This window comes from Camellia sinensis, chromosome 15, assembly GCF_055761805.1.
Source record: "Camellia sinensis isolate YWXY chromosome 15, ASM5576180v1, whole genome shotgun sequence".
NCBI classification, from domain to species: Eukaryota; Viridiplantae; Streptophyta; class Magnoliopsida; order Ericales; family Theaceae; genus Camellia; species Camellia sinensis.
Window position 1 is genome coordinate 74,018,685 of NC_138975.1, and position 24,553 is coordinate 74,043,237.

The 24,553-nt window shown below is 38.6% G+C and overlaps 2 protein-coding genes across 5 annotated transcripts; one reads left to right on the forward strand and one right to left on the reverse strand.

Annotated features, from left to right (window-relative positions):
• Window positions 1-940: 940 nt before the first annotated feature.
• LOC114293197 (transcription factor GTE10) lies at window positions 941-24,553 on the forward strand. Of its 4 annotated transcripts, none has more exons than XM_028237231.2 (11): window positions 941-1,477; window positions 1,880-3,235; window positions 3,338-3,386; window positions 3,533-3,688; window positions 21,816-21,877; window positions 22,036-22,105; window positions 22,687-22,767; window positions 22,847-22,962; window positions 23,327-23,393; window positions 23,498-23,628; window positions 23,705-24,553. In XM_028237231.2, exons 2-11 carry the CDS (start codon window positions 1,898-1,900, stop codon window positions 23,987-23,989), a joined length of 2,355 nt encoding a protein of 784 aa, XP_028093032.2. In that variant the 5' UTR covers window positions 941-1,477; window positions 1,880-1,897; the 3' UTR covers window positions 23,990-24,553. The 4 variants fall into 4 exon arrangements, with proteins under 4 accessions (XP_028093032.2, XP_028093031.2, XP_028093033.1 ...); XM_028237230.2 differs by having other exon boundaries at window positions 953-1,106; XM_028237232.2 differs by lacking the exon at window positions 23,327-23,393 and having other exon boundaries at window positions 953-1,106.
• Window positions 7,755-14,413, reverse strand: LOC145813623 (uncharacterized). Its single transcript, XM_082909302.1, has 2 exons — window positions 12,831-14,413; window positions 7,755-9,285 (listed from the first exon to the last, which is right to left on the reverse strand). The coding sequence occupies exon 1, from the start codon at window positions 14,382-14,384 to the stop codon at window positions 13,182-13,184; it is 1,203 nt and encodes a 400-aa protein (XP_082765428.1). The 5' UTR covers window positions 14,385-14,413; the 3' UTR covers window positions 7,755-9,285; window positions 12,831-13,181.

The window sequence follows — 24,553 nt, forward strand, 5'->3', positions numbered from 1 at the left end:
ATTTCTTTATTATATATTTTTATTTTCTTATTTGAATTACATAAGTATCTCGTGCAAGACGTCCCATCAATTCTATTGATTATTGAGAGAATTACAAATTAGTTTTCATCTTTCAAAAATAATTACTGATTTATGAAAAATTTTATGACTTTGATTTATTAAAATTTGTAAGATTTATTATTAATTTAATTTTTTTTAGAAAAATACACAGTTGGTATTTCCCCTCGATTATTTTGAAGATGTCTCTAAATCAGAGGTTCTTCAAACCCCATAAGAGATAGATGGGCCGGCCCAGTTACAAAGTTTTTCACTTCACCAAAAAATACATCAAGGAGACCCAGCCGAGGCCCATCCTGAAAAAAGCCAATCAATGTACGCTCTAAATTTAAGAACGTGCTACGGCTCCGCGCCACACGGCGCTGAAAAGTCAAGTCCGACACGTGGCGGAGACCTCACTACTTTTCACATTTATACTCCCCTCTCCTAAAACCATACTCGAGCTCACTTCGCGACGCGTGTCACCAACTTGTTCTGATGCCAGCGTGTCATGATTTCAAAGCGAGTATACGTGTTTTTACATACTGATCGATTTCTTCTCTTAGTTTTTTAATTATGGGTTTGGATCAAATGTCCTATTTGTTAAACGAATACTGCTAGAGATCCCAAATATTTTCTTAAAAATTTTATTAAAAGTGTGTGGCACTTACACAATGTGGGTTCTATGTGGATTCTACACTCATGTGAAACATTTGATAAAACTTTTGGTATGGGATCTCTAGCATTTTTATTGTTAAAGTGCTCGCACAGCACCTTGCGACCGTTAGATCTAGATCGGAGGGTATAAAATTGAAATCGAATTTGAACCGTGGGATCGTGTGGGACATCGAATTAACGGGTGAGATTTCTCGAAGAGCGGCGGGCAAGGAGGCAAATTGCCTATAAGTAGAGGAGCGAAAGTTTGAGCTCTCTCGAGTCCCTCTTTCTCTCTCTCTATATATGCTTATATCTGTGTCTGTACGAGGAGAGACTAACGAAGAAGGGTTTCTTTCTTTCTAGGGTTTCAAACGTCCCTGCCATGCCCACAACTGCTCTGCTCGGAGATGCAGGTTATGAATTGGACTCTCTTGTGAAGCTTCTCTAGGGTTTCCGAGTCTCGTCGATTGCATCATTCGTTTCGTTTCAATTTGATTTGTTCTAGCTTCGTGTTTTTTTTGCGTCTCTCAATCGTTCGATCTAGGGTTTAGTTTAGGTCGTGCTCGAATCAGTATTCGTTCTGTTCTTTCTAGTTTCTTCCTTGTTTCCACATCCCCAGGAGCTTCGATCTGAACCGGCGTCAAAGGCGTATCGAGTTCTTGATAGAGAAAGCGAGAGTTTTTAGGGTTTTATAATTGTAATTGTCATTTAGGGGTTGGGGTTGTGAAAATAATAAAATTATCAATTTTTGGTCTCGCTTGGATTGAACATCGAATGTGTCGAGGTTAGGTTTTCTCTGTTTTCGTTATTCTTTTCCTATACTTTCAGTAGCTGCTTCTCATTCGATTATTATTTTATTTTCTGGATTTGTTGTTTCATCAAAATCGAAAATTTTGTATGGGAATTCCTGGTGGACGAATACTGATTGAAAATTAAAATAAAATCTACAATTCAACACCATTTCTTGAGATTTTCTTGTCGGTGCGAATTTGTGATCTCGTTTGTGAACGTATAAGAAATTCAAGAATCGCAATCACGGTATTAAAGGAACTATGAAATTTATCTGATTCCGAAACAAAACCTAGATATTGGCATTAACCGCAACATTTGGGAAGTTTTTTTTTGATTTTATAAGATTGGAATCATCAAGAGTATAAATCTCAAACCTAAGACTTGATATGTGCAGAAATTGGGGGTTAATCTTATGGCACCAACTGTTCCCATAGAGTACATTGGAAGGAGGGAATCAAAAACTTGCTTGCAGAGAAGTGGTGCTCTAATGATGGGAAAAACAAGGAAGTTTTCCAAGGCACATTCTTCTGGTTTTGTTCCCGACTATCGTCATAACGTGGGGACCACCATGGCTGAATCAGAAGGGTTTGGTAGCTCAGGACGAGTTGACATGGAGATGACTGCGTCGGAGGATTCGTATGCTCCCAAAAGGAAATGCATTAGTTTGAATGTGGACACTTACGATCGATTCGGTGTCCCTTTACAAGTTCTGTCACTGTCAAAGCTGTCACAGTCTGAGAGGAAGGACTTAGAGCTGAGGTTGAAAAGTGAACTTGAACAAGTTAGGCTTCTTCAGAAGAAAATTGCTTCTCTGAATTCAAATGCTGTAACTTTGTCGCCTTCTAGTGATATTCGCAGTTGCAGTGATGGACAAAAAAGACCCCTACTAGAGAGTTTCCAAAGGCAAAGGTCATTGGACGTGTCCACTTCACAGGGAAAGAAACGGGCTCCTGGTCGGAATGGGTCACGTGCAAAGCGGCCTAAAGCAGGAGGGCGTTTTGAGTCAGTGAAACAGGAAATGCCACCAAGTACTTCAAATGCTACGTTGATGAAACAGTGTGAGTCCTTGCTGAGTCGGTTAATGTCACATCAGTATGGTTGGGCTTTCAACGCTCCTGTTGATGTAGTTAAGTTGAATATTCCGGATTACTTCGATGTTATAAAGCATCCCATGGATTTGGGGACAGTGAAAAGCAAGTTATTGTCAGGTGAGTATTCGAGTCCATTGGGTTTTGCTGCAGATGTGAAGCTTACTTTCTCCAATGCAATGACTTACAATCCACGTGAAAATGATTTCCATTTCATGGCTGAGACACTCGGTAAATATTTTGAAGTGAGATGGAAATCTATCGAGAAGAAAGTTCCTGTTATCATTGATGCACCAGTGCCTTCAACATCAAGTGTTCATATAGAAACTGAAACTCCTAATCCAATGCCTCCTGCTAAAAAGAAGAAAATCACACCGGTCAACGATGAGGTCAAACAAGAACCTGTGAAGCGTGTCATGACTGATGTGGAGAAGCATAAGCTGAGCACAGAATTGGAGTCTCTATTAGCAGAATTGCCTGAAACCATTATTGACTTTCTCAAAAAGCAAAGTTACAATGAAAATCAAACTGATGAAGATGAGATTGAGATTGACATTGATACTCTAAGTGATGAGACTTTGTTCACATTGCGGAAACTCTTAGATGATTATTTGCTGGATAAACGGAAAAAACAGGGAAGACCTGAACCTTGTGAAGTGGAGGTCTCTCTCTCTCTCTCTTGTGCCTGTTATTTTGCTTGTGAATCTTCTTCCTTTTAAGCTTTGTGGAGCTCATATTGGATTTGTTTTTTTTTCTTTCTGCAGCTTCTCAACGAGTCAGGTTTCAGCAATTCATCTGTCCAACCATGTAAAGGTTATTTTCTATTACACATTCTACTTATAGCAATTGCTGAACTGGTGAACAAATTTGCCACCTAAAAGAGACTTGAATTTAAAATGAAATTATTCTTTTTTAACATTTCTTTATTAATTTTTTTTTTTTTTTTTTTTTTTTTTCAGGCAATGATCTTGTGGATGAGGATGTAGACATTGGTGGGAATGATCCCCCTATCTCAAGCTACCCCCCAGTAGAGATTGAAAAAGATATAGTCCTTAGAAACAGTAAATGCAATACTTCAAGTAGTTCTAGTAGCGAATCTGGCTCTTCTTCCAGCGGTTAGTATATTTTTTTCCTCATAAAATTTAATTTTCATTTTATGAGCTTTGGAGCATGTAAAAGGTCAACGTTTATCAACTTTGGAGCATATAAAAGGTCAATGTTTATCTTTGGTGTTTTTCTTTAATATATATATATATATATCTTTTAATGCCAAAAAGAGGAGGGGATATTTTGTTAGGAAGCATTTGGTAGAAATTAATTTTATTTATTTATATGTCTTGATTCTAACAAACCCAGGGTTGTACTATTATATTATGTTTGTTTAGAAGCTGCTTGTCTTTACTCTTCCAATTTAATGATGCTTTGGAGTGGTCAATCTATGTTTTATGGACTCTTCCTAAACCTAAATCTTAGGATATTAGGATATGCATTCAAAACTTGGGTATGGGTATGGGGACATGTGTTAAACACTTACATGTATTGCATATTTTATATTTTTATTATGTTGTAAGCTAGTTACAAATGTACTTCAAACTATAAGAGATCTAGGCAAAATATAAAATTTATATCTAGCATTCGTGTGGGAAGCTAGAAATGTTTGTTTGCTAACAAATGTGAGTGTTGTCTTCTATAAACATCATATAAATGTGAAGATGGTTGTATCATGGGATGAGATGGGATGAATAAGTTGTACTATGCTATAATAGATGGGATAAATGATTAAATAGGAAAGGGAGATTATATTTGGTTTGGATGAAATAAAAAGGAGAAATTTTATAATACACACCTTAAAAAAGGTATACTGTATGCCCAGTTACGATCTTTATGGTTTTTGGTTATGACACATTGTAATATTGGTTATGACTTAGTTAGGACTCATTGTGGTATTGGTTATAACTTAGTTATGACCTCTTGTGGTTGTTAATTTAGTTATGACTGAAGAAGTCTTTGGTTATGAATCATTATAATGTTATGACCTATGTGGTGGTTATTTTGTTTAAGATTGAAGATGTCTTTAGTTATGCTTTAGGTGATATTTGGTTATAAGCCATTGTGGCCTTTTTAGTTATGATGGAAAGTGATTTGGTTATAATGTACACCCTTTTTTTTAGGGGTGTGTAAGGTAGAATGACCCAATAAAAAATAATTTGGAGAGGTCTAATCTTTCTAATACCACAATACCTATGGTATTATTTAGGGATTGTTTGGAATGATCTAAACAAGTGCACTTTTTGACTTTTTATAAAATATGAGTTGGGTTTGGGTTGGGTTTGAAGTGATGTGTTAAAGAGGTGATGTGACTTAAATAAAATGATGTGACTTAAATAGGATAGTAACTTTTTAAATTTTTGACTTTTTTCAAACGTGTCAAACCAAGCCTTAATCCCTCCATTTTTCTCTATTTAATCCACGACACTGGTACTAAAATTATCTGGAGTTTAGTACTGTACAAAAGAAACACTAGATTGAACTATTCTATCAGGCCTACATGATTGCCACCTCCAATCTCTTCATCCTTATCTTGCGATCATGTTGGAGCATAGGGGAACGTAAAACTTCACATCGGATAAAGAGTAAAAAAGAGTGGTCTTAATATACATTAGGCTCTACTTATATGCTTAAGTTTTTAAGTGGATATGAGTTTCAAATAATGTATGTTAGACTTTTTTTTTTTTTTGATCAGCAACAAAAAGATAAATTTTATGAAGGCCCAAGGCCAAAGAGGAGAGGATAAGGCATCCACCACAAAGAAAAAGAAAAAAGGAAAAAGAAAAAATACATCCAAAAAGACAACCACACCGAAAGACAACCAAAACTACACAACTATTCAGCACAAACCGACACCCAATTTGAAGCAATCAAAAAAAGAAGAATCCCTTGGAACACAGGACTTGCCGAGGCCCAAAAAGACGCCAAATAACACACTCTATCCCATAAATAATCTATATCCCTAGATCCTCCTTCAAAAATACGCCCATTCCTCTCCAACCAAATGACCCAGGAGATTGCAAAGACTACACTACTCCAAAGAACTTTAGCCCTCTTCGACCTTCCAAAGACTTGAAAATCAATTAATAGCATTTGAGCAAAATCTCTAGGAGCCACCCACTGTACATTGCCCAAACCAAATACCCGATTCCACAAAAGCCCCGGCGCCGAACAATGCAAAAAAAGATGATCCAAAGATTCTCCACTTTTGCAACACATTATGCACCATTGAGGATTAAGATACCATGAAGGTCGCCTCCTTTGCAATGAATCATTTGTCAAAGTTCCCCCATGAACCAAAATCCACATGAAAACTTTCACCTTAAAAGGAGCACATGCCTTCCAGATCTTTTTGTGAAACAAAAATTGAGGTACATGCGGACTATCAATGATTTTTTCTAGAAAGGAATTACAAGTAAAAGAGCCCGACGAATGAATATTCCAAAACCAGCGATCCTCCAAGATTGGAGACAAAGAAACATTTTCAAGCCTTGACAATAAAGATATCAACTCGGGAACTTCCCTATCATGAAGATTTTGGTAAAAATTAAAATTCCATGAACAAGGAGCCAACGAAGAGACAGCCACGGACGCAATAGAACAATTATGAGATTGAGAAACTCTATACAAAAGAGGATAAGACTTAGCCAAGGACGAAGAACCCACCCAAACATCCTCCCAAAACCTTACCATGTCCCCCCTCCCCACCCTCACAGAAATAAATTGGGAGCAAATTGGATAAATATGAGAAATTGACTTCCACAGAGCACGTCCATTACCCCTAGAAACCACCTGAGAGTCCCTACCATTAACATGCAACCCATATTTACTTTTGATAATTGCATGCCATAATGAACCACGCTCAATTGGGAATCTCCATAACCACTTGCCCAGCAAAGCCATGTTTCTAGCCAATATATTACCAACTGCCAAGCCCCTTTTTTCCTTTGGTAATGACACCGTTTCCCATTTCACCAAATGGTCTTTTCTTCCTTCTTCCTTTCCTTCCCATAGAAAATCCCTCATTTGCTTTTCTATGAATTTTGCTACCTTGACCGGAATCTTGAACAAAGACATGAGATAAATAGGGATCCCACTCAGCACTGTCTTAACCAAAGTGTATCTACCCCCACGGGACAAAAGAGCCCTACTTCACCCATCTAACCTCTTACCTATCCTTTCCACCACTGGATTCCAAAACATTTCGCTTCTTGGGTTACCTCCCAGTGGGAGGCCTAAGTACTTCATAGGAAATGTCTCAATCCCACAACCAAGTAATTCAGCCACCCTTTCAATCAAACTTGAATCAGCATTAATACCTGTTACCCTACTCTTTTCTAAATTAACCTTAAGCCCTGAAATTGCCCCAAAAAGCCTAACTACTGAAAAAAGGTTTGCCATTTGGCACTCATCCCCCAAAGAGAAGAAAATAGTGTCATCCGCAAATTGCAAATGCGACACACTAGCCCTATCTCTACCAACTTGTAAACCTTCGAACAAGCCTACCTCTTTAGCTTTGTCAACCATCCTACCTAACACATCGACAACCAAAATGAATAGAAAAAGAGAAAGGGTCTCCCTGTCTCAAACCTCGCGAGACCTTAAAACATTTCCCTGGTTTGCCATTAACTATTACCGACATATTACAAGACGCCAAACAACCCCTAATCCAAGCTCCCCATCTCGCACCATACCCTTTCTTGTTCATCACGAAATCCAAAAAGCGCCAGTCTACATGATCATATGCTTTCTCAAAATCTGCCTTAAACACAATGCCTACCTTTCCTGACTTCCGACACTCCTTTACCACCTCATTTGCCACCAAAACCATATCTAGAATCTGCCTACCTTGCACAAAAGCCCCTTGTGTCTGAGAGATTGTATCTCCTAAAGAACATCTCAACCTTTTTGACAAAACCTTACCCAAAATCTTTTAAAGTGATGTAATCAAACTAATAGGCCTAAATTCTCCCATTCTAATGGCTCCATCCCTCTTAGGAATCAAACAGATAAAGGTGGCATTTGTACATAAATTGATCACCCCTGTCTCATAGAATTCCATGAAAACTCTAACCAGATCCTCTTTCACCACCTCCCAGCAATCTTGAAAAGCAGCCGTAGAAAAACCGTCTGGACCCGGAGCCTTGTCCCTTTCACACTCAAAAATTACTTCCCGAATCTCATATTCCTCAAAAGGTCGCTCTAACCACATCGCACTCTCTTGATTTATAGGCTGCCATTCAAGTCCATCTATCCCAGGCCTGACAATATCTTTCGCCGAAAACAAGTTAGAATAAAAATCAAATATCCCATGAACTATTTGCTCCTCTCTATCCACTACACCTGGCCTTTCTTCCAATCGCTTAATAAGTTTCTTCTTCCTTTTCCCATCCGCAATTCTATGAAAAAATTTTGAACTAACATCCCCTTCTTTTAGCCATTTCACCTTTGCTTTTTGTGCCCAAAAGATCTGCTCCCTAAGAGTCAACTCTTCCAATTTCAAACCTAACTCCCTCCTCTCACCCCTTAAAGCCTCAATTTCACTCCCTTGCATCTCCAAAGTATCTATCTCCTCAATCCTTCGCAAAACCTGACATTTAGTTGATTCTAAATTCCCAAAAATCTCCCTATTCCACTGTTTGACATTCTCTTTAATCACTTTCAACTTTCTCATGAATTTATAACCCTCCCACCCCTGATATGTAGCAGTATTCCACCACTCCTCAAAGGCCTCTTTAAAAGAAGGATGTTCCAACCACATATTCTCAAATCTAAATGGAGCCGGACCCCACCTAAAAGGACAGCTCTCACACATCACTGGACAATGATCAGATACCAATCTTGGTAATGCCTCCTGCCTGACATAGGGGAAAATCCCCTCCCACCCCAAAGAAATAAAAATCTATCCAATCAACAACAGACCCGCCTTTCCCTTAAATTTGACCATGTGAATCTGGCATTAAAAAGATGAGTGTCAACCAACTCGCATCCTCTAATGAAACCATCAAAATCTCTCATACTCCTATTGATTCCGTTCCCATTAAGCTTTTCTGAAACCTTCCTAACCACATTGAAATCCCCTCCTAAACACCAATTAGGATAACATAACTCAAATAAACCATATAACTCATCCCACCATTCCTTTCTCCTAGAAGGACAATTTGGACCATATACTCCCGACAACCACCACTCACTGAGATCTAGATTCCTAAACCTAATTGACAGTGAAAACTCACCAACTACTGTTTCACACTCCGACACAACCCTCTCATCCCAAATAGTTAAAATACCTCTTGACCTTCCCACTGATGATACAAAGGCCCACCTTTTATGCCTAGCTCCCCAAATACTCTTAATAAGAAACCTATCACAAACTTCTACTTTAGTTTCTTGAAAAATGACAATGTTAGGTTGATGTTTTCCCAAAAAATCCCTAATAATCCCCCTCTTCTTCCGGGATCCCAAACCTCTTACAGTCCAGCTAACAATCTTCATTGATAATCATTGTCACCCCTAACCTCCCCATGCCTATTATCATAATTAATTGTACTCATCAAATTCCTTAACTCCCTGGCTCCCTTTCTAAACGAAGCCCCTCCCCCTCCCCCTCCTCGCCTAGTACTCTCCGCCCTAATGACACTATTATCCAATCCGCTAACAACACCTGTAGAAAATTTAATGTATAAAGAGAAATAGAGAATTGTATAGATATTGATTGTATTATTGATAGATGTATTGAATGTTACAATGATTCCTATATATAGAAGAGTAGGTGGTAGTAGGTGGTAGATGGAGTAGGTAAAGTGGAGGTGGTAGTGGTGTAGTGGGTTAGGTTTAGTGGAGTAGGTGAGGTGGTAGTGGTGTAGTGGGTTAGGTTTAGTGGGTGAAGTAGGTGATAGGTTTTAACAGCCCCCCGCAAACTCAAGGGGGATAGGAACTAACCAACTTGAGTTTGGAGAGAGTAACAAAACAAGAAAAATACATAAAAATAAAAGAGGATAGGAGACACTGTATGGTCGTGTCAGACCATTGGTGAAGACACTGGATGGTAGTGTCATAACGTTGTAGAGGACACTGTATGGGGGTGTCATAACGTTGTAGAGGACACTGTATGGTGGTGTCATAACGGTGTAGAGGACACTGGATGGCGGTGTCAGACCGATGTAGAAGACAGTTTATGGGGTCATGTCAGACCGTTGTAGCAGACAATGTTGTGACAGTTGTTGTGACAGTTTACGGAGTCTTGCTGGACCCTTGTAGAAACTAACCGGAATCAATGTCGGGACAGTTTATAGAGTCTTGTCGGACCCATAAAGGAGCTAACCGGAATCAATGTCGGGACAGTTTACAGAGTCTTGTCGGACCCATGAAGGAGCTAACCGGAATCAATGTCGGGACAGTTTATAGTCTTGTCGGACCCATGAAGGAGCTAACCGGAATCAATGTCGGGACAGTTTACAGAGTCTTGTCGGACCCATGTAGAAGACAGTTTATGGGGTCATGTCGGACCGCTGTAGAAGACTATTTACGGGGTCATGTCGGACCAATGTAGAAGACAGTTTATGGGGTCATGTCGGACCGGTGTAGAAGACACTGTATGAGTGTGTATATAGGCTGCCCAAAAGATATACATGTAGATATATATATCGAGCCCACAAAAGTTGCGCCCTCAAAAGGCGCACCCACTTTATCAAAAGATGTGCCCGACAGAAATCATCGAGCGGCGAGCCATCAAAAGGCGCGCCAGACACGCGGCGATGCACATGACCGACAGAACGCGTGTCGGCCTCTTCGTCAGGGTCTTTATAAACCGAAGCGGAGGCTGAGGCTTGGAAGCATAACAAACCAGTTGAAACCTCTGCATTCTCAGAGAGCTTGTCTCGAAGAGCTGCAAATCTTGAAACACTCTGTAACCAACCCTGTCTGACAGTACCAATCGGTAATCGCTGCTTCTCTGAAACACTTAGCAACCCAAAAACATGGCCTCTTCTTCCCGTCCAGCTACCCAGAACATGGCCTCTTCTTCCCGTGGTCTGCTTACTCTCTTTCCCGACCTCAACGAGTCCACAAGAGAGATAATCGGTGCGGTTGCCTTTGAACCTCAACCAAACGCCCCTGAGTTTGCTCCGTTGACCTTTCCTATGCGGTCTGTGGAGCAAAGAATGGCAGCGCAATCAGATATTGAGGCGAATCAGTATACTTTGAAGTCATGTGTGGAAACCATGACTGCGGTCACAAACTTGTCGCACCGGCTGCAGAGTAGGACAAATGAGGTGCAGCAGTTAAACGCCCAACTGGCTTTGCTCCAACGCATGTATAAGGATGCGCGAGCAGAGATAAGTGTGCTAAAGGCGGAAAATAAGGAACTGAAGCGGAAGGCCACCGTTATGTTCCGATTTGGAGGTCCGCCATATGCTGCAGTGGAGGAGCAGGGAGTAGTGATCGTGCCCAGTGGAGTGGGTGCGGGAGACACAGAGGCAGCACCGGCAAGGGCCGCCCAGGACGGAGGCAAGAAAAAGCGACCCGCAGCAGAGTAGAGAAGCAAAATCCCGCCTGTGGATGTGGTTGTTTTATGTGTGTTTTTTTTTTGTTTTTTTTTGTTTTTTTTTTGGTGTAAAATGCTGATCGGGGTTGATCCCCGGCATGAAGAAATGACAAGTTTGTAAAATGTTTTTTTTTTTTTTTTTTTTTTTTTGGGGAGTGTTGTGTTGAAAAAATAAAAATAAAATGAAAGAAAACAAGGGAGAAAGAAAATAGATAAAAAAATATGTATAGATGGATTATATGAAAAATATCAGGGTGATTGTTTCAAAAATAAAGTGGGGGTATGTAAAAAGGAGGAAAAGTGATTTGGAAAAAATAAATAAAAAATAAGTGATTTTAAAATCAAATGGAGGAGAGTTTGAGTAATAGAATATAATAAAAAGATATATATATATATATATAAAGTAAAGAAGGTGGGGAACAACATGATAAGGGTGTATTTTAAAATGATAAATAAAAGAAAGTTGAAGACAACATGATACCGGTGTGTATGGATGTGATAATGAGAGTGAAACAAACTTGGTGAGTGTGATTAAATAAATAAAAGAAGAATGGGTGTGGTTTCCTTAGTGCTCCTCTCTCTGCCTTCAAAGTCGAGATTGGTCTCTCCAAACGAAGGCTCAACATTCAAATCATTGTAGTCCTCTGAAAAGGTTCTAACCATGTGCCACAAAATTGGCCCCACCATTATTTGCCTGATAGATAGATGGCTGGAAGCCCTTGACAACACCAGCACCACATATGGACAAATGCATACACACACAATCACAGCGCTGGCACCACCGATGAGTATGGTGGATAGCCTCCTGTGGGCCATCTCTAACACCTCATCATCTCTATAACCAGATACTGATATTAAACAGAATGTTAATATAAATATCAGCAGCCCATAATCGTATCTTGCTTTCATTCTTGGAAAAAATCTTATGAATGTCACTACTGCAGCTAGTATGAAGACGAAAAGCCCAAGTAGTATGGGCTCACATATTTCTCCAGAAAAACTAGCAATTCGATGAGCTCCAACGCCAAGAGTACCAGCAAGCAGTGTTGCAAAACCCCTATTTACACCCCTTCCAAGTGTTGCACCCACAGAGAAGTCAAAGACAACAACAATAGTAAGAACAGCCCACATTGCAGAGACACCAAAACCATCATAGAGAGGATCACAGTAGTAGAACTAAAAGGTTGAGAAGGTGGTGAGTTGCCGAGAGAGAGAGGTTGGCCTCTTCATCTCAGAGAGAGATGAGAATGGTTGATCTTTGTATGTAGAGAAGTCGCCTCTGGTGGCGGCGAACTGGAAGCTATATGTATTGATAGAGATGACAGCGGAATAGGTTGAGGTCCGGCGGGCGGCTAAGGTGAGGTTGCCGCCCGCCGGGGAAGCGAAAATACTAGGTTCTAAACCTGCTCTGATACCATGTAGAAAATTTAATGTATAAAGAGAAATAGAGAATTGTATAGATATTGATTGTATTATTGATAGATGTATTGAATGTTACAATGATTCCTATATATAGAAGAGTAGGTGGTAGTAGGTGGTAGATGGAGTAGGTAAAGTGGAGGTGGTAGTGGTGTAGTGGGTTAGGTTTAGTGGAGTAGGTGAGGTGGTAGTGGTGTAGTGGGTTAGGTTTAGTGGGTGAAGTAGGTGATAGGTTTTAACAACACCCTTCCCATTTAAACTTACTAGGGACAGCCCCATAACTTGAAGCAAATGCTTGAAATGGGGTACTTCATTTTCCTCAATTGGACATGATGCAAACTTACTCAACTCCATCAACCAGCGTTCTGTCTCTGCGTCACTATCCCTCAAACTACTAAAAACATAGCCTCTGCTATGCAAATGCCTTACAGAAGCTCCCTCTTGAGCATCAATCACTTGGCCTACACTTACATTTGCATTATAGGATGCAGGGTTAAAGGTAGAAACATCCTTCATGGCTCCCGAGATATTTGGAGTAACTCCTTTATCAGTCATTCCCCTAACAGAACACTTAAGACCAAGACACTAAGGATCCCCTATCCCATCCCCACGAGAAAAAGAATCTGGAACAGCCATGTGACCCCTCTGTGATGACAGTTCAGTAGAATCATGATTAACAGAGCCATTGACATGATCCATTGATTCAGAAACCCCCTCAGATTCCCCTCCCCCTCAACAGTGCCCTTCTTAGAAAAAAGGTTAATAAGATCAAGGTCAGACTCTTCCTGATCATCTCCCTCACGAACTGAACCAGAGTCGTACTCTGAGCTCTCATCAGACCCAGATCCATAGGTATTCAAGGCTTGCAACACTTCAGTAGGTTCGAAACACCCTTCATCCACCTTACGACTCAGCAATTCAGCATCGTTCTCATTTTCGATCCTATCATCGACCCATTGAGCCACTTCTGTCGCTAATCTCTGCTCTCCTTCAACAGAGTCAACCACCCTATCAGCTAAACCAAGTTGAATCTCATCTTGTGATAATCGATTCTGACTGTCCCTCTGTAAATATACATCACCGACACCATAGGCATCTCCTTTCATCCCAGACGACAACCTTCGTTGGACCTCTCTCTCACCCAGTGGTCGTCCTTTGACATCGAACAAATCGGGTCGAACTTCGGCTTCCTGAGTTCGAAATTCAACCCCGATATCCTCCACCAAAGTGTGAACCCCATTCGAACAAGCCACTGGGCCCAATTCATTGGGATTGAGACAATCCCTAACTTGAGGCCCATCCTTATGCTCTATATATTGTTTAAAAGGCCCATCCTTTTGAGAAACAAACCGGGTCTGCTGATAATTAATCTTCTGGCCCATGTTTATTAAATCAGTTGAGCCCAAAAAATTACCCGGCCCATCATACCCCTTCTGTGGCCCTTTGGATAAACCCTGAATCCCCATATCTATTGATCTTCCCTCCACTACCATTACAGCATTGAAACTATCCCCCGACTCTTCACCTCCTTTGTCCCTTTGACTTCCCCTTTCCATAGCTCCACGTGTCCTCTCTGATGTTTCCACCCCCTTAACTTCCTTGTCGGCGGCGATAGGATCGCCTGAAGTTGCTGATCGGAAAACCTTTGGCCACGTTTCCACTCGACGGCGCACAATCTTGGACAGAGCTTTCAGACGCACCATGAACGATCGCCCTTCCACCTTCACCTCTATGAACGCCGGCAGAAAACCAGAATCGAAGCCTCTGACCTTCAACCTAGCCTCGAAAAGGTTATCCATAGCAATAGTTCTTCGATCAACTTCCAGCAGACCGCCACATCTCTCTCCTATATCCCGGAACACCTGATCATTCAAAAGGGTAAAAGGCAGATCGCATACTGCAACCCACCCTCCATAAGAGACAATGACCTCTGATTTAACATGCAACTCTTCAGACCATTTTTCCAAACTAACTGCCACACCTTTATCAAAGAAGCTCATACCCTTTGTACCTAGAAAGCTCGCCTCCTCACTATTACTAGCCCAGAACAAAGCACGATTGAGCTGAAATGGCTGCAGAGCAATAGTCTTCTTTAAAAGCTTACTCAAATTCTTTTCAATTTGATCCCAACTGCTTGAGAAATCACATCTTGTGCAGACAACAACCCTTTCGAAGTCACTCTTAAAACTATTCAGCCGATTCGCAGGAAACAAATCAACAAACCTCCTTCCTCTGTTCTTCCCTGTTTTCCCATCCATAAACCTCTTCTTTGTGTCCATGTTTTGTATTTCTTCTGTGACATTAGCCCTGACTTCCAAGTCTTTAAAGTTTGCTCTAGCATTATTGCAAATGATATTACGAAGCATTGTAGCAATGTCAAGCCACCCACGACCATTATACCCCGCCGGAAAAATGATGTTGCCTTTTCTAACACCTCCCTCCCACTTCGACATCTCAACAAAGATACCCCTATCATTCATAAACTTCTATAAACAGAAAACAGCAGATCTGCTATGATATTTGCTGAAAAAAGAACCTCCTCTGAAGCGCAACCCCAACTGCTGAAGCTCTTGGACAGCCCAGTTCACTCCTCCCAAGTCGATCTTCAACGAGAAACTTTGCACTCTATTCCTTTCTATGATCTCCACAATGCTCCCTCTAGATTTTTCATCAAGCTGTATAATGATGATCTTCTGTTCAATCCTCAGTTCTGAGGATAGCTCCCGATACGCCCTCATTTAAGCTAGACAAAATGGTGCAAAGTTAATTAATGGGGTTATAACTAATATTGCTATTAATGTATGTTAGATTTTGGTGTTGTGTATTATGTGCATTTTGAAGTTTCTCTTCGACAGTGTTGTGAAAAGCATGCCTAGGCGCCAAGCGAGGCGAGGTGCATTGTTTGCGCCTGTACAGGTCCCAGGCGAGGTGCTTTGAGATAGGCTCACGCCTTAGCCGCGACTTGAGCCAGACGACAGAGGCGCAAGGCGCACGACTAGATGCGCTTGAGTTTTTAGCAGCTAGATCTGATCTAACGGCTACGTAGGTGTGTTCGAATGGCTCTTAACCATAGAGGATTACAACGCATGTACAATATGACCAAATACAACTGAAATGAACCCTAATCTATGTTGTTTTTCCTCTCTCGCCTCACCTGGGCTGCTCGATTCGACTCCGACTCCGACTCTGCTGGACTTCGACTTCGACTTCACATATATGCTTCGCCATCTTCTTCTTCTTCTTCTTCTTCTTCTTCTTCTTCTTCTTCTCATCCTCTTCTGGTTTGCTCAACTTCGCGACTTCGACTAGGCTGTTTTTTTTTTTTTTGGCTTCCGACCTCTTCTGGTCTTCTGATCTCACTCTCTCTCTCTCGCCTGGGCTTCGACTTCGACTTTGTTTTGCCCCTTTTTTTTTCTTTTTCTTTTTTTTTTTTGTTCTTTTTTTTTCAATTATGCCTTTAGTCTCTGTTAGAAGGGGGGGGGGGAACGAGAATAATTAATGAAAAAAAATATACAAATAATTAATTATTCAAAAATAAAAAAAATACAAATAATTAACTAAAAGAAATACATTGAAAAAAAAATACAAATAATTAATTAATACAATGTGCTATTGGTCTTTTTTTTTTCCTTTATCTGTTAGGGAAAAAAAATTACAAATAATTAATTCATCACACATTACATTATACTAAAATTATATTTCCTTTATCTGTTAAATTTGTTATGTAGAAAATTTCAATAGAAAATTACACTGAAATTATTTTTCATTTATTTTATCTTTGAAAATTGGAATGTTATGTAATATGCACTTTCATGGTTTTGAAAATTATTTTATATTTTGTCTTGAATTTTGATTACCTTTTATTTTTAAAAAAATTATTTTAGTACTATGAATGATTAGTCTATGTTAATTTTTTTATTTTTTACTAAGACTGTGCACCTTACTTCAATAAAGCCCGCGCCTCGCCTTGCGCCTAGGTCCCGAGAGACCTTCAGCGCCTTAGTGCGCCTTGAGCCTTTAAAAACACTGCTCCTCAACAGATTGAGCCAGAAGTGTTGCGTGTTGTTGGCCTCCTCAAAATTCGCTAACAAATCTAACACCAATCAAACAACTAATGCTTTGGTAGGTCCCACATGTTTCCCCACTTAAACAATCAAATGTGCATCAAACGTGCACCAGAAGTAGAAGAGTCCATATAACATATGCTTCAACAATATTCCTATTGTTGTTGAATATGAATTATTTGACTAGTTGGGGTTTGCTACCTCTATGGTCTTTCTAAGCTCTCATGATGTTAGTAGCCACACATTTCTAAACATGGTGGTGCTAATTTGTGTTCTTCCCTTCTTGAACCTCATCCCAAGATTACAATCTTTTAGATTTTGATTGCCTTGATTTTATGTGGAGCTGAGTTTGCTTCATTGTTTGGGTGATCTTTGTTGGGATGGTTTTTTATTTGTCCATTTATGAAGCATAGACATTGATACATAACATGGATACGGCATGACACGGATATGCCGACATGACAAATTCCAAAAAAGTAGAATATGGACACGGTTTGGAATGCCACAAATACTTATTAATATTATATTATCTAAGAATATTATGTTATTTAGTTATACATGTGCATAATATGTGCAAAATTAAATAATTACTTTATACTACTACGTAAATTTTATATAAATTTTCAGATTACTACAATAGTAGTTAAATATCAGACAAACTATAACAAGCATATATATTGCAACATTTCCATCATCCTCTTAAGACATTTGCTAATGCATTATATGTCTTTCTCATTTTTCTATTAAGTTTATGTGAGACTTTTATAAGATTATTCTTAATAATTTTAAGTGTAAGAAATTTATGTCAAGCTCTTAAACTTTTAAAATCATGTGTTAGCAAATATTCAAGAAATGTGGGTCTCTCAATATATTTTTTGTGCTTATGTGCGCTATTCTCCAATTTTTTGCCCCATGTAATGGTTCCCTCAAACTCAATTTGGCACGCTGAAACATTTTGGAAAACTTAAACTTTATAAGAGTTGCCTTTTAAAATTCGATGGCTGTTGCCAAAAAATTTAATTCGACATGTGGTTAAAAATCCATTAGTAATCACTAGTTAGGAAAAATTACAATAAACAATGAATATAATCTACTTGATTAGTGTGAAATAATATTAATATAAAAAACTTTTATTAAATTAGTTAAATTATATTAGAGAAAAAGAGATTGGTTTTTTATGTGGGTTCTAATAGTTTTTTAATTGGACCGTTTGTGGAATCTATGAACCTAAGAATATTAAGTAATCATATAGGCTTGTGAGAAATGAGTAGCATGTCTAAATTGAGATTAGTCTCTTATAATTTTTAATTGGGCCAATTGACCTATATTAAGTAATATTTTAGTAGTTAATTGATTAAAAAGACTCGATCCACTGACTACCCTACGAAATCTTCCCTATGCCTTCCTTTTGGCAGCTTGGCCCCCTCAATGGAGTCCTAGCTATGCCTCCAATTACTATCTAGATATGGGCTCGTGGTCAAAGGCTGTGTCCTCAAGGCTCAAATCTTATTATTGAGATGCCTTCATGCTTATGTAGGGGGGCGATCATATTTATAGTGTGGAATCATCTAGTTTGTCACTTACATACTCATGTTGCTACAAACAATTAATGGACCGTTTGAACTTGTCATCGAAGAAATTTATGATGGATATATACACTAGCACGATTATAAATAATGACTAATGATTTATATGGTTGTATAGAAAATGATTTATTTAATTTTAGATGTTGAATCATGGAGTTAGTGTTTTCTTGTTCCTAAAGGGCAGTGAATATGCCAAACTTAAAAATTCAAAATTGCAAATTTTAAATTACTAGAATTAAGATCCAACTTAAAAAATGTATTGTGATTTGAATCATGCAATCCATAAAATGTAAGCATGACAGAGAGACGCAAGATCTAATGTGAAAATCTCGAGGGGAACACTTCTAAGGACAGAATCACTATCCCAATGAACTCATAAAATCCACTATTGAATAAAGAAGTACATGACTAAAGATGATAGGAATTACAACCTTTTATCCGATCACCTAACTCATTAAGTACACCACAAATGCTCTGTGTGCTTGATCTGCAGTCCATGAAGCCATGGTCCTCTTGGCCTCTTCAGATCCAATTGTATGTAACAAAGCTCTTCGCTCTAACCTCCATACTCCTATGGCTTCATCACTTACGGCCAAGAGTGTTGAAAGGATAAAAAAAAAGAGGATACTCATGAGGGGCTTTATACAAAAATAACTCAACCTAGATCATATAATCATTGGAAATTTTGTTTCTAGATTAAGCAGAGCACAGGCTTCAACTAAAGGCTCCTTGAATAAGGTTTAAAACTCTCAAGAACACTCAAGGATTCAATAGACTGCTATATCTCATGTATCTCTATTTATCAAATAAAAAAAAAAAAAAATCTCATGTATCTCTAACTCTGGAAGAGTAAAAATATGTACATATAGGCGAGGGGAGTTCAAATTTGAAGAAAAAATGAGTAAAAGTAAGTACACCACAAATGCTGTGCGCTTGATCTGCAGTCCATGCAGCTATGGTCCTCTTGGCCTCTTTAGATCCAATTGTGTGTCACGAAGCTCTTCAACCTCCATACTCTGATGGCTTCATCACTTTTGGCCAAAAGTGTTGAAAGGATAAAAAACGAATACCCATGAGGGGCTTTATGCAAAAATTACTCAACCTAGATCATATAATCATTGGAAAATTTATTTCTAGATTACGCAGCGCACAGGCTTCAACTAAAGTCTCCTTGAATAAGGTTTAAAACTCTCAAAAACACTCAAGGATTCGATAGACTGCCATATCTCATGTATCTCTATTTATCAAAAAAATATCTCATGTATCTCTAACTCTAGAAGAGTAAAAATATGTACATATAGGCTAGGGAGTTCAAATTCGAAGAAAAAATGAGCGAAAATCCCACGTGCTGGTTTGAATGAGGGTGTTGAGTGGACATCTTTGAAGAGGTTGTGTGCCCTCAATATAGGCGAGCATGTGTGCTCGCTTGAGCACACCATCAAGCGGATCTTGCAAGACTTCTGCAGAGAATACCCTACTCAAAGCGCTTGGTTTGTGGGTTTGTAGCCCATGCCTGTTCACTTTATTAGGCGAGGCATCAAGCGAACCCTGGAACTTTGATTTTCTGGGAACGTTTTCATTTTAAAATCCATGCAAGTATATTGAGTTGAAAAACATATGTAGTCATGGGGCCTACTTAAAAAAAAAGATTCCCTAAAGCTAATGTAAGTGCTCATGCAGGATTATACCTTTAAATGTAATGGAGTGACAACTTTGCATCAACTTCAAACCTGTCATCATCAATCATGACATATGTGCATCCAATTTTTCTCTCATGGAAATTACCATCCTAACCTAAATGTACTCTTAAAAGATATCTTGTGGAAGGAAAATAAGAAAAAACCAGTTTTGTATCGGTTGGTATGGCCGATATTTATGCCGCTTTACTCTTCAGTGTATATCTTACTCTGTGTTCACTCTTGTTATGTTTGCTCTGTTCTCGCGCCATAAACTTCAGAACTACTGATTGGAGGTTCAATACAAGACCTTGAAGCTCAATTTTGGCCATTCTTCACTGATGCACTTCACTGTGATTGGCTGACTTTTCCCTAATTTTTTACCCCCAACTCTTGCTGCGATTCTTGCTTGTCTTGCTGTGATTCAAGGTTTTGAAGCTTGATTTTGGCCTAGAGGCCTTTGGTTGCCCTCTCTTGCTGCAAGGCCTGTGACTCTGATAAGTAGTGTATAATATATGTGCATCTCTAAGGATTGACATGACTGTGTAATTGGTCCCGTTGGTCTTCTTGCAGTGTAGGTGTGCGAGTGTGATGGGCTGATGGTGCAGGGGGTGTGTTGACCGTATGCATATGTTGTGGGTGGGGTTGATTGCCATTTTGTCAATTGGTGTGGGTGTTAGAAGTCAGGACAGTGTGGGTGTGATGGTGATTGTGATATGAATCTGCAGGTGTGGTGCATGGTTGTTTGATAGCGTGGGATGTAGAATTTAGATCAATAAATTACTAATTAGATTAGTAAATTCTGATTTTAATGGGTGTGGTGCATGGTTGTGTGTGATGGTGTGGGATGTAGAATGTAGAATGTAGATTAATAAATTAAATTTGATTAGTGAATTCTGATTTTGAAGAAATTTAATAACCAAGTTAATTTATTGATAAAATATGAGTATATAATTTTAATTTTTTTTTTAATATCCAAGTTAATTACTTTACCTTTTAATATTTGTGAATAGTGGTGGTGAAAATCCCTTACTATATTTTTCCATTTTTTTTTTAATCTTAAAACTACATAAAACTCAATAATATTTTACCAAACATGTTTCAGGGACCAGAAAATAGATTAAAAAACATTACTAACATTCAAATTATGATAAATAAAACATGATTATCAATAAATTTGTTGGCATTAGCTATTGCTTGAAAAAATTCAGGAGTTTGATTTCTGAATCTTGTTCCACATTGGTCGATACTTATTACGTGGTCCGCTTTATTATGATGCACATTCAAAAGTAAGTTTAAAGAAAACTTAATGCAAAAGGTATCTAATAGTAGGGAGAAAAACATATGACTGTAAATTATATTTTTCACCATTAGTTAATGGTAAAATGTTATATATATGGGGTTGGAAAGCTGAGTTTGTGTATGCGTTCATTTACTTGTTTATAATGCTTTGCTTATCAAAAGTTGAAAAGGTGAAAGTAAACATAAAACTATTAGGATTGTCACACAAAGTCCAGACAAAGATCTGTTTGATTTCATAGCTATACATTCTGATTATATTTCAACTATAGAATGGAAAAACAAGTAATGCTAGTTCTGCATGAAGCAGTAGTTGCAGTCTTCATTAGAAATTATATGAACCTATTTTGGTAACCTGGTATTATTGTTTCATGTCTCTGCAAGTTACTGTCTATGCTTAATTAGAAAATATGTAGCCTACCTAAGGTAAAGCTTTTGGCAGAGCCAATAACTTTAAGCTTCTATAACATCTTTAAATTTATTATTATCATGGTTATCATATGTTTAATCAGTGAATGTGTCATCATTATTACTATTTTTTTGGATAACTTATTTTTATTTATATTTATTCTTATTTATATTTTTCTCTTGGTGTTGTGTGGCAGATTCAGACTCTGGCAGTGAATCAGATGGTGGCAGAGCTTCGGTTCCTGCAATTAGTACAAAGGTACATCTTGATAGCATTGAATCTGGATGAACTTTAATGCCTGTTTGTTAGGTTGTTATGGTGTAGGTTAAATATTACTTGTTCTTTGCCATCACGCTCTGTGCATGCATGCGTTAATGTGCAAAGTACTTATGTTGTCTCTGTTTCCCCTATGGTAGGAGAACAAAGGCTCTGGAGCAAATTTTGAGCAGAAGATAGATGATTTTGGAGATCCAGACATTGGAAATCGTGAGTACCTTTGCTATGTGATCCTTTTACTTGTACTTGGGACAAGATATGGTTGATATTTTGGTGGTGTTTGGAAGAGTTTTGGAATTATGATTTGAGAATAGAGTTGTGTTTTGAGTTTGTGAGTTTTGAAATTATGATTTGAGTGTGGAAAATTTGTTTGGTTAGGAGTTTTGAAAAGAGTTTTGAATTGAGTTTGGAATTTTTGATGTGACATATGATAGTTGATACAAAAACTTATAACTCATAATCAAACGCACAACTCAAAATTCTATTTAAAGTTTATAAATTTTTTTTAAAAATTCTGAATTTTTTTTTTTTTTATAATTTAAAATATAAAAAGAAGTTAGCACTGTTCCGGTCAACTGGCTAGACGTCCGGGAGGACGATCATTTAGTCTAAATTTTTCCGTCTTGAAAAAAGTTTTCAAAAGGGGATGTGGAATTAATTTTTGAAAACTCTAAACAAACAAAACACTCAAAACAGGGGGTGAAAATATGTTTGGAGGAGCTAACCAAACACAGCCTTTATTTCTTCATGCTAGTGTTTTTTTGGATTCTGATATTTTCCATGTTTCACAGATTTGTTAAATGAGTTGAACCAAGTTGAGCAGAATTCCCAGCCTAAAGCAGTTGCCATTGAGGCCGAAGGTTGTCAAGGCGGTAAGCATTGAAAATATGAAGAAACTGTGTACTGTTAGTTTTGCAGCAGCATCTCACGCATAATGCTATAACATTTTAGGGGAGAGTGCTCCACTTGGGAGGCAAGTCTCCCCCGACAAGCTTTATCGTGCAGCTTTGTTGAGAAGTCGTTTTGCAGACACCATACTCAAATTTCAGGAAAAGACTCTTGAGAAGGTTGGTTACAAAATTGGCATATCTAACCCCGTTTGGTTGTGTTTTTGTTCCCTAGTTTTGTGTTTTCATTTTCCGGCCAACACAGAAATTTGTTTCACGAATTGGTTCCTAGAACTATTTTCAGATTTTTTTTCTTCTGAATTTAACACTTGTTAGCTAACAACAAAAAGTTTTCGCACAAAAATTATATAATATGAAAATGATGACTGTTTTTGAACATTTCATTGTTTTTGTTTTGAAAAACATGAAAAACAAAAATAAAGAAAACGGAAAACACAACCAACCAGTTCGGTGTGAAGTTTCATTGTGAGCATTATCTGAGATGTGTGGTGGTCACTAATATATTGTGATATGCCGAGTCCAGGGTGAAAAGCAGGATCCTGAGACTCTGCGTCTTGAGAGAGAGGAGCTTGTAAGACGTAGAAAAGAAGGTTGTGATCTGCATTTCAACATTAGAGTTGTATTTCTATCAAATGTAATGATTCCATTCTCCTTGATTTTAGCCACATAACACTTTTGCACATCTGGTGTTCAGAAAAAGCTCGTTTACAAGCAGAAGCCAAGGCTGCAGAACATGCTCGAAAGAAAGCTGAAGCAGAAGCTGCAGCTGAAGCCAAAAGGAAGAGAGAACTTGAGAGAGAAGCAGCACGCCAAGCTTTGCAAAAGGTAAACTAGGCTCGTTATAATATGCTATAGAGCAGAACATAACTGCAAATTGCTGAAATTTTCATGCCATTTGCAGATGGAAAAGACGGTTGATATTAATGAGAATTGTCAGTTTATGGAAGATCTAGAAATGCTTAGGGTTGCCCCTGCTGAAATTTTACCGAGCTTCACAGTTGATACCACCAGCCCAGAACATTCCCAAAATGGTCTGGGTAGTTTCAAATTCCAGGGAAGTAGTAATCCCTTGGAGCAACTTGGTTTGTATATGAAAGTGGATGATGAGGAGGAGGAAGAACCTGAGCCCCAAACTGTTCCAGATGCAGATACAACAAATGATGCGGAGGAAGGGGAGATTGATTGATTAATTGTTTAACCACTTTGCTTTGCCTACACAATTGAGGTGCATAACCATGACTGGAGACTCTTGAACTCAATGATTGCTTGGCTATGCCGATGGTTCTCTTTTCTTGTCCTCCCTGATTTTATGTGTGAAGATGACACTGCTGATCTTTCTTGAGTTGCTGCAACAAGCATCTGAGCTTGAAGAGAACGAGATGAATATTTTGGAGGATGCATGGTGTGCCTTTGTTTTGGACAGGGGACGACAAAAGTTGAAGCGTAACTCATTTTTTAAGGACTCGCTATATGCCTGCAGGGGGGGTTGTTTGCTGGTTGGATTCTCTTGTAGAGAGTTTTTGTATCAATGGAGATTTCATCTTCGATCGCTCTCTTTCTAGGTGTAAAAATGTGAACCTTTTTATTTGTAAACCCAGTCCTCTGATCAACAGATGCAGTTGGGTGCTCTGCATTATGATGATCTGAAAGCAATTTTGTTTCTTGCTGGTAATGTGTCTATTACTTCTGGGGTTGGATCCTTGTAGAACAATCAAATTTAAAGTGGAAAATATTGGTGGAATTTCCTTTA

What these genes read in the sequence shown, in the direction of transcription:
- LOC114293197 (XM_028237230.2), top strand. An exon ending in CTGAACCTTGTGAAGTGGAG is followed by an intron (nt 3,236 to 3,337) that starts GTCTCTCTCTCT and finishes TTCTTTCTGCAG; the next exon opens with CTTCTCAACGAGTCAGGTTT. An exon ending in AGATCCAGACATTGGAAATC is followed by an intron (nt 22,106 to 22,686) that starts GTGAGTACCTTT and finishes CATGTTTCACAG; the next exon opens with ATTTGTTAAATGAGTTGAAC.
- LOC145813623 (XM_082909302.1), bottom strand. Translation starts at nt 14,384, where the DNA reads ATGGATAACCTTTTCGAGGCTAGGTTGAAGGTCAGAGGCTTCGATTCT.